This window comes from Megascapheus bottae, chromosome X, assembly GCF_031878675.1.
Source record: "Megascapheus bottae isolate mThoBot1 chromosome X, mThoBot2.hap1, whole genome shotgun sequence".
Lineage (NCBI taxonomy): Eukaryota > Metazoa > Chordata > Mammalia > Rodentia > Geomyidae > Megascapheus > Megascapheus bottae.
In genome coordinates, this window is record NC_143547.1 from 33,245,418 (window position 1) to 33,261,376 (window position 15,959).

The window sequence follows — 15,959 nt, forward strand, 5'->3', positions numbered from 1 at the left end:
TGTGTGTGTGTGTGTGTGTGTGTGTGTGTGTGTGTAAGCATGCACTTGCAAGTGTGCACACTTAACTATATAATTAAGGCCTACATTTCTAGAAGACAAGACAGGAAAATTTAAATCTGTATTATCCAAATGTTTCATAGATATAACATCGAAATTGTAATCCTAGAGACGCAGGAGGCTGAGATCTGAAGATCATGGTTCAAAGCCACCCTGAGCATGAAAGTCCTTGAGACTCTTATCTCCAAATAACCACCAGAGTACCGGAAGTTGTGCTGTGGCTCTTGTGGTAGAGCACTAGCCTTGAGCTGAAGAACCCAGGAATAGTACCCAGGCCCAGAATTCAAGACTCACAACTGAAAGAAAAAAAATCTCAATAAATATAGGAAAATTGAAATGACTTCTTTATCCTCATGAGTCAGAATAGAATATTAGAAAGAGTAATAATATATATTTAAGTGAATTATTTCAAGTTCAAAGAAACTAACAGTACACGTTTGATCTGATGTGATTCCTTCAAAAAATTTACAGTTTAATAAAATATACAGGGATGCAGAAAGGGGGCTAGCAGGAAGGAGGAAAATAAGGAGAGGGCAAAAAAATTAAATAGGGGTGAGTGAATACTATCATAATATGAGATGTAAGTTTATAAAAATGGAACCAAGTAACTTGAGCTGATGGGCCATGTTGGGAGAGAGAGAGGATACTGATGGATGGTTTGCACTGATCAAGGTGCATTCTACTCATAAAATTACATGTTCAATTGAAACCCCTTAGTATAATTACTTAAATTTTAAAAAATTATGTGAAAATATTAAATAATTAAAAGATTCGAAATCATGTCACTTATTTTTTTGTGGTCATGTGGCTTGAACATGGCCTGGGCATTGTCCCTGAGCTCTTCAGCTCAAAGTTACCTACCTACCCTGGAGCCAAGCCCCACCAAGAGGTTAATTGGAGATGAGTCTCAGGTCCTTTTGTATCCTGTGCTGACTTTGTACCTTGATCCTCAGAGCACAGCCTCCTGAGTAGTTAGGATTACAGATGTGAGCCACTGTGCCTGGCATGTCACCTAAATTTTTAAAAATAGAATTTGCTTTCATTTTATAATCTTAAAGCAAAACTAAAAAATTTCTATTTTGTAATGTACCAGCCATCTTCATTATTGTATTACTAATATCTATTTTATATTTCAATTTAAAGGCAAAATTTTAGACTTCTACTTATGAAGACTTTGGAATCAATTCTTGGATGAGAATTTAAGTCCATGGTAGAGAACCTACCTACTAGGCCTTTGATAAATACCACATGCAAACACACAAGAACAAAAGAAAGAGAAAAAAAGTTATTTATGTCAAAATAAATAGCTGTCTGTGTGTGTGTGTGTGTGCGTGCGCGAGCACACGCACGCGTGCGCATGTGCAACAATGCTGTGTCATGGGGAGTGAACTCAGGGCTGGGTGCTTTAGCTTTTTCATTCATGGCTCATTCTATATGCTAATTGAGCTGCAGATCCATTTCTTGCTTTCCAGTAGTTGACTAGAGATAATATCCTTACAGATTTCTTGCTAGGATTTGGTATAGAATTATGAGTCTCAGATCTCAACTTCCTGAGTAGCCAAGAGTCCAGATATGAGCCACAGGTACTTGTCTAGAAATACAGTCTTTGAATAACAAAATTGAATACAACACTGAAACTAATTTTTCATTTTTTTTCCTTTTAAATTCTGACTCTGCTATATTTTTATGGGGGAGAGGTGCCAGTTCAAGAGTTGAATTCAGGGCCTGGGTGCTGTCCTTGAGCTTTTCTGCTCAAGGCTGGTAATCTGGCACTTGTGCCACAGTTCCACTTCTACTTTTTATGGAGAGCAATAAGAAGCTTATGGAATTTCCTGCACTGGCTAGCTTCAAACTGTTAACATCAGAATATAGCTCCCTTAGTAGCTAAGAGTACAGGTGTAAGCCACGGGTACATTATTTATGCTGATAAGAATAGTATTCGAAATGGTTTCCCCTCTTTTATCATAATCAGTAGAAACCTTGGGCTCTCCTAGCAGAGATATCCAATAGAACAAAACCTAGACACATAAGGCCATATAGTATGACACTAAATGAAAGGACCTCCAGGATATAGAAACAAAAGCCATATAATGAGTGATTGTTGTCCTTAATGTACTATGTTTTTTCTCATCTCTTTTGCTGTCTCTTGGCTATCTCATATTGTTACAGTATTTCACCTTGTTATCTGATATATTGGATATATGCGTGTATTTGGTTATTTGAAATCAGATAGAGAAGGGGGGAAAACAAGATGAGGGGCGGGGATTGAGGGAGGGAAATGGGGACCAAGACATGAGAAAGAGTATCAATATATGTGAAGTGATGCACCTTCTATCTGGTGAATATAATGTAACCCTTCTATTAATTATAATAAAATATATGAATAAAAGAAATGCAAATTGAAACAACTCTGAGATTCCACCTCACTCCAGTTAGAATGGCCATTATCAAGAAATCTAATAACAACAGATGCTGGTGGGGATTTGGCCAGGAGGGATCAATACTACACTGTGGAAAGCAGTATGGAAAGCAGTATGGCAGTTCCTCAAAAGACTAAATATAGAGTTCCCCTATGGCCCAGCAATTCCACTACTTGGCATTTACACAATCGTCCAGAAACAAGAACATACTAAAGCCACTAGCTCAACAATGTTCACTGCAACACTACCACAGCAAAGATATGGAACCAACCCACACACCACTCAGTTGATGATTAGATCAACAAGATGTGGTATTTATACACAATGGAATTCTATGCTGCTATCAGAAAGAATGACATATCCCCATTTTTAAGGAAATGGAAAGACTTGGAAAAAATCCTATTAAGTGAAGAAAGCCAGACTCAAAGGGGAGGGGGTGGAGGGTGGGAAATGGGGAGAAAAACATGAGAAAGGGTATCAGTGTTTGTGAAGTAATGTACTTTTTATCTGGCGAATATAATGTAATCCTTCTAACAATCACAAAAATTATATTAAAAATAAAAAAGAATAGTATTCGAAATGTTAAAGCACATACTGAACGATAATTATGGAATTATCATTTAATGTCAGTTTTGTATGTTCCAAATATACTAATATCCACAAGGTATAAACAAGATTGTACATTATCTATCACTGTGGTTAGAGGACATTTCAAGATGGTCTACTTTAGATATATTTAAGACATACTTTGTTTAATCTTTTATAAAGATCTACTGTGTTTGGATGTTTTTGATACGGTGATGTCTACTGGTAGAGAGAGAAAAAAATCCCGCAGGTAATGGGAATCAAGTCTCAGAAATTTCAATGGGCAGCGGCCGTCATCTGCACAATGTGGGACCAGATCTTGCCCACCCTCAGCCTCTTTCACATTCTCCCAACGATTTGAGTTCCAGAAACTTCGATGATCTATTTCAAAATGGGACATTCCAGAAACACTTCCCTAGCCCCGAGAAGTTGAAGACCAGTGTGTTTTTCAATGCTCAAACATGGCGGAACATACAAACAATGTACATAAACTGTGTTCAATGAATACAGGTGGAACAGGCTGGTAAGCAGGACCCAGTTTCCCTTGGCTTAATTAGCGCGTGCTCAGCTTGACCACACATTTGGGCGGAAGTTCTCTATTGGCTGGAACGTTTGGCCGGAAGTCATCCTAAAGAGCGGGAATATAACTGAGTGGGACGCTGACGAGCCGACACTCGGTCGCCTGGGATCGAAGCCACAGCACAGCGGAGCTTGGGCAGGCGCTGCCATGAGGTTCCGGGCCGAGATTGTGGACAAGGCTTCTCTGGAGCATTTCTGGGGTGAACTGGGAAGACTGTGGAAGCTAGGGGGGACCAAAGGAGGCAGAGGCCGGACTGGGGAGGACCTGAGGGCGTCAAAGGCCGGGCAGGGCAGTGCTCCGAGTGCGTGGGGCCTGGCAGGGAAGTGGGGTCTTGCCAGGCATGGCCTAGGGGAAGTTTCTGGAGCTTCACTCCCAGAGAAGAGCTGAAGGACGCAGCGTGTGGGGGGACAGCTGTAGGGGGCTGAGGCTGTTCACAAGGCGGGGAAGAAGGCCGGCGCCCGTGGAAGGTTCCGGAACTCTATTCCTGAGGAGAAGGTTGAGGAGGCCGGCGGGGGGGGGGGGGACAGCTGTAGGGGGGTGAGGCTGTTCACAAGGCGGGGAAGAAGGCCGGCGCCCGTGGAAGGTTCCGGAACTCTATTCCTGAGGAGAAGGTTGAGGAGGCCAGCGGGGGGGGGGGGCACAGCTGTAGGGGGCTGAGGCTGTTCACAAGGCGGGGAAGAAGGCCGGCGCCCGTGGAAGGTTCCAGAACGCTATTCCTGAGGAGAAGGTTGAGGAGGCCGGCGGGGGGGGGGGCACAGCTGTAGGGGGGTGAGGCTGTTCACAAGGCGGGGAAGAAGGCCGGTGCCTGTGGAAGGTTCCGGATCTCTATTCCTGAGGAGAAGGTTGAGGAGGCCGGCGGGGGGGGGGGGCACAGCTGTAGGGGGGTGAGGCTGTTCACAAGGCGGGGAAGAAGGCCGGTGCCTGTGGAAGGTTCCGGATCTCTATTCCTGAGGAGAAGGTTGAGGAGGCCAGCGGGGGGGGGGCACAGCTGTAGGGGGGTGAGGCTGTTCACAAGGCGGGGAAGAAGGCCGGCGCCTGTGGAAGGTTCTGGAACTCTTATGCCTGAGGATTAGGTTGAGGTGGCGGGACAACTCTGAAGTGGGTGAGATCTGGTTCCGCAAGGCGGAGATGAAGGCCGCTGCCTGTGGAAGGCTCTGTAACTCTATTCTTGAGGATGTGAAGGAGGCCGGGGGTGGGTGGGACAACTCTGGGGTGGGTGAGACCTGGTGGAGCAGTGTGAGGAGGAAGGCTGCTCCATTGAAGTTTCTGGACTTGATATCCATCACGTGATTTCTTTCTCACCACACTACTAGAATTTCCCAGTCTTCTCTTTGCGGCCCGTGTGCCAAACCTATCGTTCAGTGCTGGGCCACGCTTCCAAGCCATCCACAATGAGTGTCAGTTCTAAACAGAAATCCCTCACCTATCGGTGGAGCTACATTCCAGAGCCGTCCTACCCCCGCCATGGGTGAAGGTCCCTGAAGTAACAGCGTTTGCGTTGGATAGTTGTCCCTCACTGTATCACTGTTCACTTATTGATATTTCTTGGATTCTTACCTATCATGGGGGGGAGTGAGACCCTGGATCATAACTCCCCTAATAGGTGAGGTATCACTATTTAAGTTTTTTTTTTATTTTGTTTTTTGTTTATTTTGTCGGGGTAATGTATAGAGGGATTACAGTTACATTCGCCAGATAGTAGGTGCATTACTTTGTACACATTGATAACCCTTCTCATGACGTGTTTTTTTTTAAACCCACAATACAGTGAAGCCACAATAAGTGAGCCATGGCTATAGTTTCAACGTAGTGGATGTGCCCTCCTCCTTATTTCCCGTGTAGTGAGTAATAGTAGGAGCTTCAAGACTCCAAAGTTTGCCTCGACAATGGAATGATTGCAATGGGAAGAAAGCATTTTCCAACATGATCCTTGCATCTTGGAGTTCTGCCCAATTATCAAGATCTGTATAATAGGGGAGAGGGAACAGAATAATTTCTTCTTTTACTCTGTTATAGGAATCATTAACATGTTGTCTGACCTCACTAAAGTCTGTACCCTCCACATTTGTCCGGATAAACTGAGCTTCATTCTTTTTGGGAAACCAGAATGTGGGACAGTGAACGTGTGGTGTGAAATGAGGAAGGTGAGTAGCAACCCAAGAAGCCTCACACTCTGCACACTGATTTTTTGCTACTTGAGCCCTTACAGATACCTGTTTCTTCATGCAGGAGAACTTTTTCAGCATATTTGAAATGGAAGGCCACTCTGTAGAAAACAATGAGATATATGTACAATTAAATTTGGAAAATGTATCTCTAGCCTGGAAAAGTGCTAACAGTGCTGAAGCCATGAAAATCAAGCTGTCTAATAAATATTCTAGTAGCCTCAAGATTTGTGTAAAGCTGGTAAGTAGAAGAAAGCAGGTTTCTGAAATTCCCGAAAACAGTCTTTCTCTGGAAGAAATACAAATAGTTATAAGTCTGGGATTTATACAGATGGGTTTGTTTAAAATTAAAGATCAGTTACTTATATTTTATTATAGTCAGTTATTAATCTATGTTATTTTAAAATCATTTGACCATACAACTTTCAGATTGCATACTGCCTTTACGAACAGTAAAATTCCTGGCATCAGAGTTTCTTTTTAGTAATAGAAAACAATTGTTTATATTTTTGAAGTTTCTTCCTCCAGAGCATCTGCCTTTAACTATCAAATCAATGTTTGTTGGCACATTTGCCTTCTATGCTCTCTAGTTTGCCCTTTCTAGTGCAGAAACCTTGTCTCTGGAGTCATCAGCAAAGTACAGTTGCTTTTTCCATCTTACACGTTTGTGTGCCATTCCCCTCTTTACTAAAATGACTGTTTCTCATCCCATCGTCTTATGGCTAACTGAATGTGTAGTTTCTGTGTCAGCTCCTAACAATTTTCCTGTACTCTCACAATGTAGCCTCACTCCCTCACTCAGCCTGGTTGCTACTGTAATTTTCTGAAGGTTCTAGTGAGTGACTAATATAGTTCTGTATTTTGCTTATTCCTTTGTCCCACTGGAATATTCAGGACCTTTTTCTCTTATTTACCTCACTTGCCAGCTCCTTTGTTCTCAGGATAGAACATGCACAACATGTATATAGGCTAAGTGGGTTCTGATAGAATGAATTGAGAGTGTTCCAATTAGATTTGGTGTTTTATATTTTTACCCTTATTTCTTTGGCTTTGATTCATTACAAAATTTACTTTTATTTGGCAGCGATTTTTGTCTGGCAAGAGTTACATAGTGTCAGAATACTTACCCATAGTCCTTATCACTACAAACTTTCAGAACAAAATACAGGAACTGGCAGTTCCTGATTCAAAGGTAAGTGATATATACATTCCTCTTCCTCAATACCGTAGACAGGAATCTGTGAATTGTCTAGTTGTAGCTTTGGAGAATATTTTATTGAAAGACTGGGTAGTTTTGTAAAAGACAGTGATATTTATCTTTAAAAGCTATATTAGGAAAAGAGATGTTAATACTTGTCTTTTGTTATTTATTTGAATCATCTTTAAACACTGTTATATAGAATTCAACTTTCATAATCTGAAAATTAAATACCTTTCTTAATAAGCTGCTGTTCATCAGGACTTTGGGGCTTGGGCACCAATTTGGGATTCATAGGACTTGATGTTAGGATGTGTATAGAGAGCCACTGTGATGACTGAGTTTGAGTTAAATGTCCTACTTAGAGGAACCTAGGTTACTGGACATAAAGATGATGCTAAAGGGTCTACTGTGTCTTGCTCATATTTTGTTTAAGAAGAAATTTAAATTTTACACTGAATAAAATGCTTTTGGGACTTTCAGTAGAAGAAACATTTCCACCAACTTATAAATAGCCACCATGTTTTCTTGTGCTTGATATTGGGGTTTTTATTTTGCTTACGGATTGAATTCTTCCATTTGACTCACACATCCACTTTAAGCCGGCTTCTGGTTAATTGGATACAAGTATATTGGATTTGCCTTGGCTGCCTTATACCTGGGATGAATCTTCAGACCTCAACCTCATTTCATATGTATTTGATTAGCAGCATCAAAAGCTTGCATTTGATGAAAGTTTTATTAACTATCCCCAAGTTAGTTGCAGTAACTGCGTGCTGTATTTTCACATTGAGTGTGAAAAATGACCCTGAATCATGTATATTAATGCTTGTTGAAGGATGGCTTTCTGCAGATTACTAGGATTTATTTCCCCTGTCCCTGTGTATAGCTATCTCAGTTATCTCTTTAGGTCCTCCTGAATGTATAGAATATAGTTGGGGTATGGTTGCATAGGTAACCATGGGCAAGCATTTATCTTATTTTTCCCCTTCCCCCATTTATTTTATTTATGTGTGCTGGTCCTGTGGTTTGTTCTGAGGGCTCAGGCACTGTAGAACTAGGGCAGGAAAGTATGATATTTTTACCACCACTTAACCACCAAAAGGCTGAAAGTAGAAGTGTAGTTCAAGTGGAAGAGCATAAGTGTTGAGCAAGAAAATTCAGGGACTACAACTGGAGTGAAACCAAAATAATAACAACAAAAATGCAACAAACCCAACAAAACCATTATTCTAAAAATTGTAAACTAGAACTTCAGAATTGTTGACCATGTATTGTCACTTCTAGAATACATTAATATTTTTAATACTAGTGATTTCCTTTATTGCTATTATAGGTTAGCATTTATTTGCCAGCCTTGGGTATTATGAAGAAATTAGTGAAAAAACTGAAGCCTATCAGCAATTGCCTTGTAAGTTACCACATCTTTAGAAAAGAGGTCTAGCTTGCTTGGGTTACTTGTCCTGGGAAGCAGCTTTGCTGTGAATAAAGATGTTGTACTCCATGCTCCCTGGTAGTGCTCAGCTCCTCCCTGGATCCTTTCTTATGGGGACCTGGACTGGTGTTGAGACCAAAGTGTTTTACAGTAACTGGAAGAAACCTGTTGTAGTGTGTTTCAACCCTTATTAATTGGGAAACTCTTTTCTATTTGTACTTAATCCTTCTTGTTTTATTAATAATCCATGCAGAATATGGTAAACAATACTAGTGTCTTTTCCTTACATTTTAGACAGAAGATTAATTTTTTTTCCTTTTCCTTTCACTTTTTTCATGGGTGTGTGGTGCTGTTGATTGAATTCTAGGTTTTGTACATGCTAAGCCAATGATTGATCCCAAGAATAGTACATATTTTATGTGTACTTATACTTTTCCTGAATTAATTATATAAACGTCCATGCATGATCCTCCTATTATTTTGTGGGCTATAGAGAAAACCTCCCTTTATCAAAATCCTCCTAATTACAAACAGCATTCAAAGAAGTCTATCATCACTTTTATTTTTCTATTTTTTATAAAGATCTACTAGAGCCACCTTCTACAAAAATATGTTGCTTATCCTGTTTTTTTTTCCTGATATTATACTAATTTCTCCCTTCACTTTCCTCCCTCTACCCAAAACCCCAGTACATTTGACAGTGTCCCTGAATGTTTAAAAAAACACAGTCCACCTGATGCATGTAAACCTTTAACTTTCCCAGTAATACATGATCCATTGTCATACTACCAACCCTCCTTGCAGAACATCACTCATCTCTTTACAGCTGTTGTTTATCATTTCATGCACTCTTTTCTCTGTCTGTACCTGGGAAACACTTGGTCATTCTTGCTGTTCATCCCAGAACTTTTCTCCATTGCCTCAGGAAGTCCCACCACTGATCTGGTCTGGCATTGTACCTTGGACTCTTACTGAGGTGCCATATTCTGGAGGGAGGAAAGTATACACTAATCTTGGTATTCAGAGCACGGGATAAAACTGAAAAACTAGGTTATAGCCAGTGTTTATGTGTCTGTTTCCAAAGGGTATTTAGATCATCCATTCAGTTCTTAGAATCCTAGAAATTATTCATCTATTCATATTTTTCTCCTTTAAGAACAGTGCTGAATATTGGCTTGTTCTCAGAAAGCTTTTCTCCTATAATTTTACCTACTTGTTCATGGAAAGGTTTTGCCTTATAACGTAACCTTCAGAGGTCTTGTTTGAATCTAGAATCTGCATCCTGTGAAGCAATGTGCACTATCCCGACAGAGGTGTTAGATCACAGCAAATTCTGATATTGCTCTAGCTGTCAACTGCCTTCTTTTAGGATACCCTGGGGTTTCCAGAAACTTCAGGGTGGCCCACTGGAGAAGGCTAGGAAATTAACTGAAGGATCTATTTGTTTGGCCTTTCTTTTCTGAGGGAGAGACTCAACAAAGTACAAAGGTAAGAGTGCAGTGTAGGTAAAGTAATCAGAAGTGATTTGATCTATTCTGGAGTGACTTGAATACATGGACATTCTGTAGAGAGGCTATCATCACATAAAATTACTAGGTGGATATTTATCAAGTTAGATTAGACAAGTAAGTATATGTTGGGATGTCCCTGAGTAAGAAGCCTTCTGTATTACAAGATAAGAGGTATTTGAATAACTGTGACTAAACACACTAAACTTCCTCTACCCTCTTCTGCAAAATTTGCATTTTCTTATATCCCTCATTCAGTAAAAGAAGTGACATGTAGGGTGGGTTGTATATGTGATTCATGGGCGCATCAGAGCAGTACCTCCAGGAAGCAATACAATGCTCTAAGACATTCCTTCTAGGCTCTACTGTACATGTGCATGTGAGTCCTCTGAGATCTGACTAGATAAATGTTTAGATTCTGAAGGTATGTCCTCAACCCTAGGTCCTTGTCTTCTGACTGGTTTCTAGGGGATTCTCACAATCAGGGGTTGCACAAAGGACACAGATTGGGGAGAAGTGAGGAAGAGTTAATGGCCTCAGCTTCATCCCAGTTGCACTGTGCCCAGTGAAACTAGACAGTAACAACACTACAGCTACTCAGTAAGACAGCACCCCAAAGCTTTCTGAACCTTGAAATATCACTTTACAATACATAGATGTACTTTAAAACAAATAGCACTGTTTTTGTTAAATGTGTAGTTGTCATAGATAGTTCGGTGCTCTTCTAAAAATGACTGGTTACACTCTACATGTGCTTATAGGATGTCTTGAGGTTTCTAAATGCTGTTGAATGCTATTACACCATTATTCTTTTTTTATTTAATTTTTATTATTGAGGTAATATATAGACAGATTAGAGTTACATTCACCAGATAGTGAGTGCATTACTTCTCATACATTGATACCCCTTCTTTTTTGTCCCCATTTCCCTCCCCTTGCCATCCATTATTCTTTTTTTGTATAATTCAGTCACAATTCTTTTTGCCAGTCTTGGGGTTTGAACTCAGGGCCTGAGCATTGTCCCTGGGCTTTCTCTACCACTTGAGCTACAGTACCACTTCTGGCTTTTTCTATGTATGTGGTACTGAGTAATAGACCCAGGGGTCTTCATGCATGCTAGGCAAGCACTATACTACTAGGCCAAACTCCTGGCCTATAATTCTTTACTTATGGTTTTTCATAGATTTTAGGAGGTTGTTTCATTATATATGGGGATCAAGACAGGTTAATAACTTTATGTAATGTTTTTTATATTATGTAACCACAAATATTAAGACACTTAGCCTCTTCTTAGGTCAACATTTTTGAGATTCAGTTTTCTTTCTATTCATCTCTTGTTCCTTTCTGTCCCTTGACTCCCACAACTGGTCATGTTCAGTGAGAGTACTTAACTTGTTCTGTGCCAACAACAGTACCTGTTGGATTACAGGAACACCTATCTTTCTGCCTATTCCCACAGAGCAGCCATCTGTCCCAAAGTCTCCATAAAAAGAGCCTCCTATTTCCTGGCCTCTCAATTCCTACCCAGTTCTTCATTGAGGTCATGCTCTCTGCCTTTGTTTTATGTAGGGGAATTCAGAGTTCTCATCTCTCAGGACTCATCTTCCCTGTTGTTAAAATAAGAATGTCTTGGTACCCGCCTTAGTCTTTAGACTTTTTTTGTGGGAAGGTGCCTCCTTCTGATATGGGTTTGTAGGTGATGCCCGTTGATTTTTCTGTGTGTGTGTGTGTGTGTGTGTGTGTGTGTGTGTGTGTGTGTATGTGTGTGTTTACCTTTCACATTTTAAGACTATTTTCTAATACTTAATTTGTAGATAATTGAAGCAAACCAAAATGGAGAATTGAACCTGAAGGTAGAAAGTGAACAAATGAATGTTACGGTTTATTTTAAGAATCTTGAAAATCCTCCATTAGGTGAGTTTGCTTGTGGTTTATGTTTTGTTTTGATGAATTAACTTTCAGAAAACAAATACTTGGAGTACATTTAATATGGAAAAATGAAACTTAGTTGTCTCTGTTTTATGCCTGGAAGGAACTGAGCTTTGACTACCTGTCCCCTATGGCATATTAATGCAGGAGCCCACTAGTGCAGGGGCCTGAGATATGAGGTAATTGAAGGATCTGAACAGGGCTCCTTTCTCTTTTCTAGAATTCAGCTTGTGCTAAATGACCTCCCAGTCCTTCTGTTTCTAAGGTTCTTGTTCTACTCTGAACAATTTCAGTTTCTCATCCACAGTGGATTCAAAGGATAGATACATTTTGTACATTTCATTCCTTTAGTTACATTAATATCTACAAAGTTAGATTAGCTTGTATAAATGGAGAGACAGATACATGGTCATAATTTTCTTCTCTTTCATGACTATAAAGAATTCCAAGATATGGAACAAAAGACTTTTTTTTCTTTTCTAGTTTTTGATGATTCTATCTTCTCTACCTTATAAATGGTATATGCATGTGTGTGTCTTCAGGAAGGTGGGAGAAAGAGCATAGAATTCAAGGGCAAAAGGTACAAAAATACAGCAGTGAAGCTCACTGGACATTGATGAAACTGAGCTATACGACTTGTGGGTGGAGACAGGAGGGAGGGATTGGGAGAGAATGAGGAAACATGATACTGTATGAAAGGAAATGTAGTCATCACTGGGCTCAATGTAAATGTAACTCCTCTATACACAACTCTATAATAACAATAAAGGAAAATTTAAAAAAATAAGTACGGATTCAGTCAGTCAGCAGGGAGAGAGGAGCAATTAAACTACTTAAGGTGTACTTAAGCACAAATGGGGTAGAGTCATGTGCTGAATTAGAGAAGATGGCAAAGTCAATAATGGAAAGATTTAGAAAAATTAAGTTAAATGAAATAGGTCAGGTCCAGAAAGATGAAGAATCCCTGTTTTCCCTTGTAAGTGGAAGCTAGATTTGGCTTATAAACTCATAAGTAAATACATTGTGTGGTATCCAAGTGTATATAGATGTACTAACTGAGATATGTAGATTCAAAGGAGATCTCAAATAGTGTAAATCCTTAGAAAGTCATAAAGTTCAGCAAAATCAAATACCAGGAAGTGGGTGTTGTGCCCTGAGACGGGGTCCCCAAAGAAAACCACTGAGATTGAGGCATCGGAAATGCAAAAGCAAGGTTTGTTGAGGGTACAAGCCAGGCAGGGAACTTGTCTGTCCCTAAGGCTGGGATGGAGTTGTTAATCAGGGTTTACACGGTCTTTTTAAAGGCAAAAATCACAAATTTACAGCCATTGGGGGTTGGGTGAGATAAGGTAGGGATTAGGGAACTCCCTGGGCTAATGGCCCATTGAACTTTCAGAGAGTAGTTTTAGGGCTTAGAAAACAGATGCCATCACTTGAATTTACCCGAGTTTTGGTTAATTTAACATAGACAGGTCAGTTCCTGGGACTTAATGGCACCACAATTCTGTTTCTTTAATTTATGTGCGCTTTTGGGTCACTCATAGTTTATATAAACAGCAAGATGGTTACTGCCTCAGAATGGGGGCGCTTTTTAGCTGCTCAGTGGGTACTGGAAAGTTATGGAGTGGGGTCAAAGGGAAAAGGCTAGAAGAATGAAGGGCATAATGTATATAAGATTCTAATAAATGTCCTACAAATTTAGAAGAGAAAGAAGGGGTGAGTAGGGGAGGGATGGGTAAAGAATGTCGAAAGGAATGACAGTCATCAAGATATATACATAAACTGCTATGTTAAATGACAACTCCTTTGTACAATTATTTAATGGTAATTTTTAAAAGTAAAAGTATCTGTCAGTGCTGCAAAAACAATTTTGCGCTTCTCTTTTTCTTCGCACATCATATGGGTCGAATTCAGAGTTGAGACTGCAAGTTTATTTGCATATGGGCACAAATGGGAACATAGCCTTTCAAGGAATTTTACTGGAAAGTAAAGGGTCCTTGTGGATTCATTTGATTAAAGCTTTGATGTGGATTGTGGATTCAGTAATTTTGGAAGCATTAACAGATACATTGCACTTATAAACTGTACGTTGTACTTTTAAACTGCTATGTTGAATGCCAATTACTGTGTACAACTAGTAAAAGATCATAAAAATATTTTAAAAAACATAAATTGGGATTTATTTTATTTCTTTTCCAGGAATTGAAAGTGCAATGTCTTTTTCGACTCTTTTCATGAGTAGTGAGAAGTCATGCACTCACCATGTGCATACTAGCTTTTAAAGCAACAGAAATGACTGAATATATTTTTCTTTGACCTAGAGGAAAAACTGAGTCCCATTTCAAGTCCCAGTAATTGAAGATTCATTGAAAATTATCATACTGTGTAAATTACATAGGGTATAATTATGTTTAATGAGTGATGATATTTAGGAACTGCAAATTTTCTGAAGTTGTTGTATGAATAAGATCAATCATTTATTTAGGTAAACATGTGTTGCTTATCTGAGGTCCCTGTTACATCCAAAAAGATGCTTCAAATCTTTCATATCATTTATCTTTAGAAAATGGCTCTGAAGACAGAAACCCAGGAGAGATGGCTGTGGTGCACATGGATATCAAGCAAATTCTCCACTTAATTACAGGAATTCGAGGGAATCCTACCACAGCTATTGTCCGTGAGTTTGTTTCTGTCAATTCTTTCATAGCTATACCTGACACATTAGTTGTCATTAGTTGAATGTTCCTTTCAGTCTCTTACGTGTGCAAAATAAGCTGTTAAATGCACTCTACCTTTCTTGAGCTGCCTGGATTTTTAAGTTTTCTGTATTTAGAAGTGTCTAGACATGGTGGTACAGAAACAGTCTTGGGGCATGGGATAAGGAAATGAGAGCCCATAGTCACCCCTGGTTGTCATTTGATCCTCCTCCTCTTAACTGTGGTATAGCCTCTTCTGCAGAGATTCTGCGTCCTTACAATCAAGCAGACAGTATTGCTTAGGTCTGAGCTTCTGCTCTTGTGCCTTTTTCTTTTCACTGTCCTCGTGAATTGAGCTTACTGCCTGAGTTTCTTTGAGTTTGATTGATAATGAGTGTATCTGAAGTCTAGTATAGTCCTCATTCTGAGGGTAAGATCTGCCATGGCATCTCCATCTCCTAACTTCCTTTGAGATCCCCAAGGTTCTATTCTCTTTTGAGAAGGCCACATAACCTGAAGGAACCTGGCCCGGATTTGAATGTGCTCCCTATGTGCATGGCTCTGCAGTTGACTTCATAAATATCAGTGAGCATAGATGAGGAGGAGGATGATCTAAAGTGAAAAATAAAAGGCACTTGTCAAAGGATGCATCTAGGCTATTGGGATGGTTGGGGGTTCAAATACACAAGTTGCAGTGGCCTGTAATTAGTGATATGTTTTTCCTCAGATATCGTGACCAACAGGATTGCTTATTTTGAATTTCTTCACAATAACTTCTCGCTGAAATACATCGTCCCAGCCTTGGCCTAGGCGCATCCTCAGAAGATTCCAGAGGGCAGCCATCTGTGTGATGGCAGGAAAGGCAGTGCCCTGATCTGTATTTCACATCCCTTACAATGTTTTCACTGCAAATAAAATTAATAAACAGATAAAAAATTATTCAAGGTTACTCAAGTATGTGTTTTGTTCTGTGGTGTCCTTTTATGACATTGAGGAACAAAAACTAGTTAGATCTTTACTTACCTTCTTTTCCTTTGCACTGGTGGCAGTATGAATTGTTATCACTTTATTAAGAGTTCAGGTTGTTATTTGTTCTATGCAAGAAACCTTGAAAATGTGAGTTCCCCTTGACTTAAATCCTCCTGCACAGATTATAACCAGAAATATTCCTGTATGGAAAAAAAATGGGCGGTCCTAAGTATGAATTAACAGTGAATTGGTTAGTTAATCTATTTGTTTTTATATAATATTTCATAATATATAAACATTGTTATACAGCAAAAAATACTGTTATGACATATGTGAGTGAATTAATGTGAATTATTTAATTCAATTTATATACTGATACTTATAGCATTATTAAAAAATATCAGCAACATACACAGA

The 15,959-nt window shown here is 39.6% G+C and overlaps 1 protein-coding gene across 1 annotated transcript; it reads left to right on the plus strand.

Annotated features, from left to right (window-relative positions):
* Positions 1-3,711: 3,711 nt before the first annotated feature.
* LOC150040782 (checkpoint protein HUS1-like) lies at positions 3,712-15,759 on the plus strand. Its single transcript, XM_090326188.1, has 8 exons — positions 3,712-3,841; positions 5,659-5,786; positions 5,872-6,048; positions 6,892-6,999; positions 8,342-8,416; positions 11,763-11,862; positions 14,441-14,554; positions 15,301-15,759. Exons 1-8 carry the CDS (start codon positions 3,790-3,792, stop codon positions 15,381-15,383), a joined length of 837 nt encoding a protein of 278 aa, XP_090182314.1. The 5' UTR covers positions 3,712-3,789; the 3' UTR covers positions 15,384-15,759.
* Positions 15,760-15,959: the final 200 nt, after the last annotated feature.

Excerpts from the sequence above, each read along its gene's own strand:
- LOC150040782 (XM_090326188.1), top strand. The coding sequence starts at position 3,790 with ATGAGGTTCCGGGCCGAGATTGTGGACAAGGCTTCTCTGGAGCATTTC. Across the intron at positions 3,842-5,658 it reads TTCTCTGGAGCATTTCTGGG|GAATCATTAACATGTTGTCT; the intron begins GTGAACTGGGAA and ends ACTCTGTTATAG. Across the intron at positions 11,863-14,440 it reads TCTTGAAAATCCTCCATTAG|AAAATGGCTCTGAAGACAGA; the intron begins GTGAGTTTGCTT and ends ATTTATCTTTAG.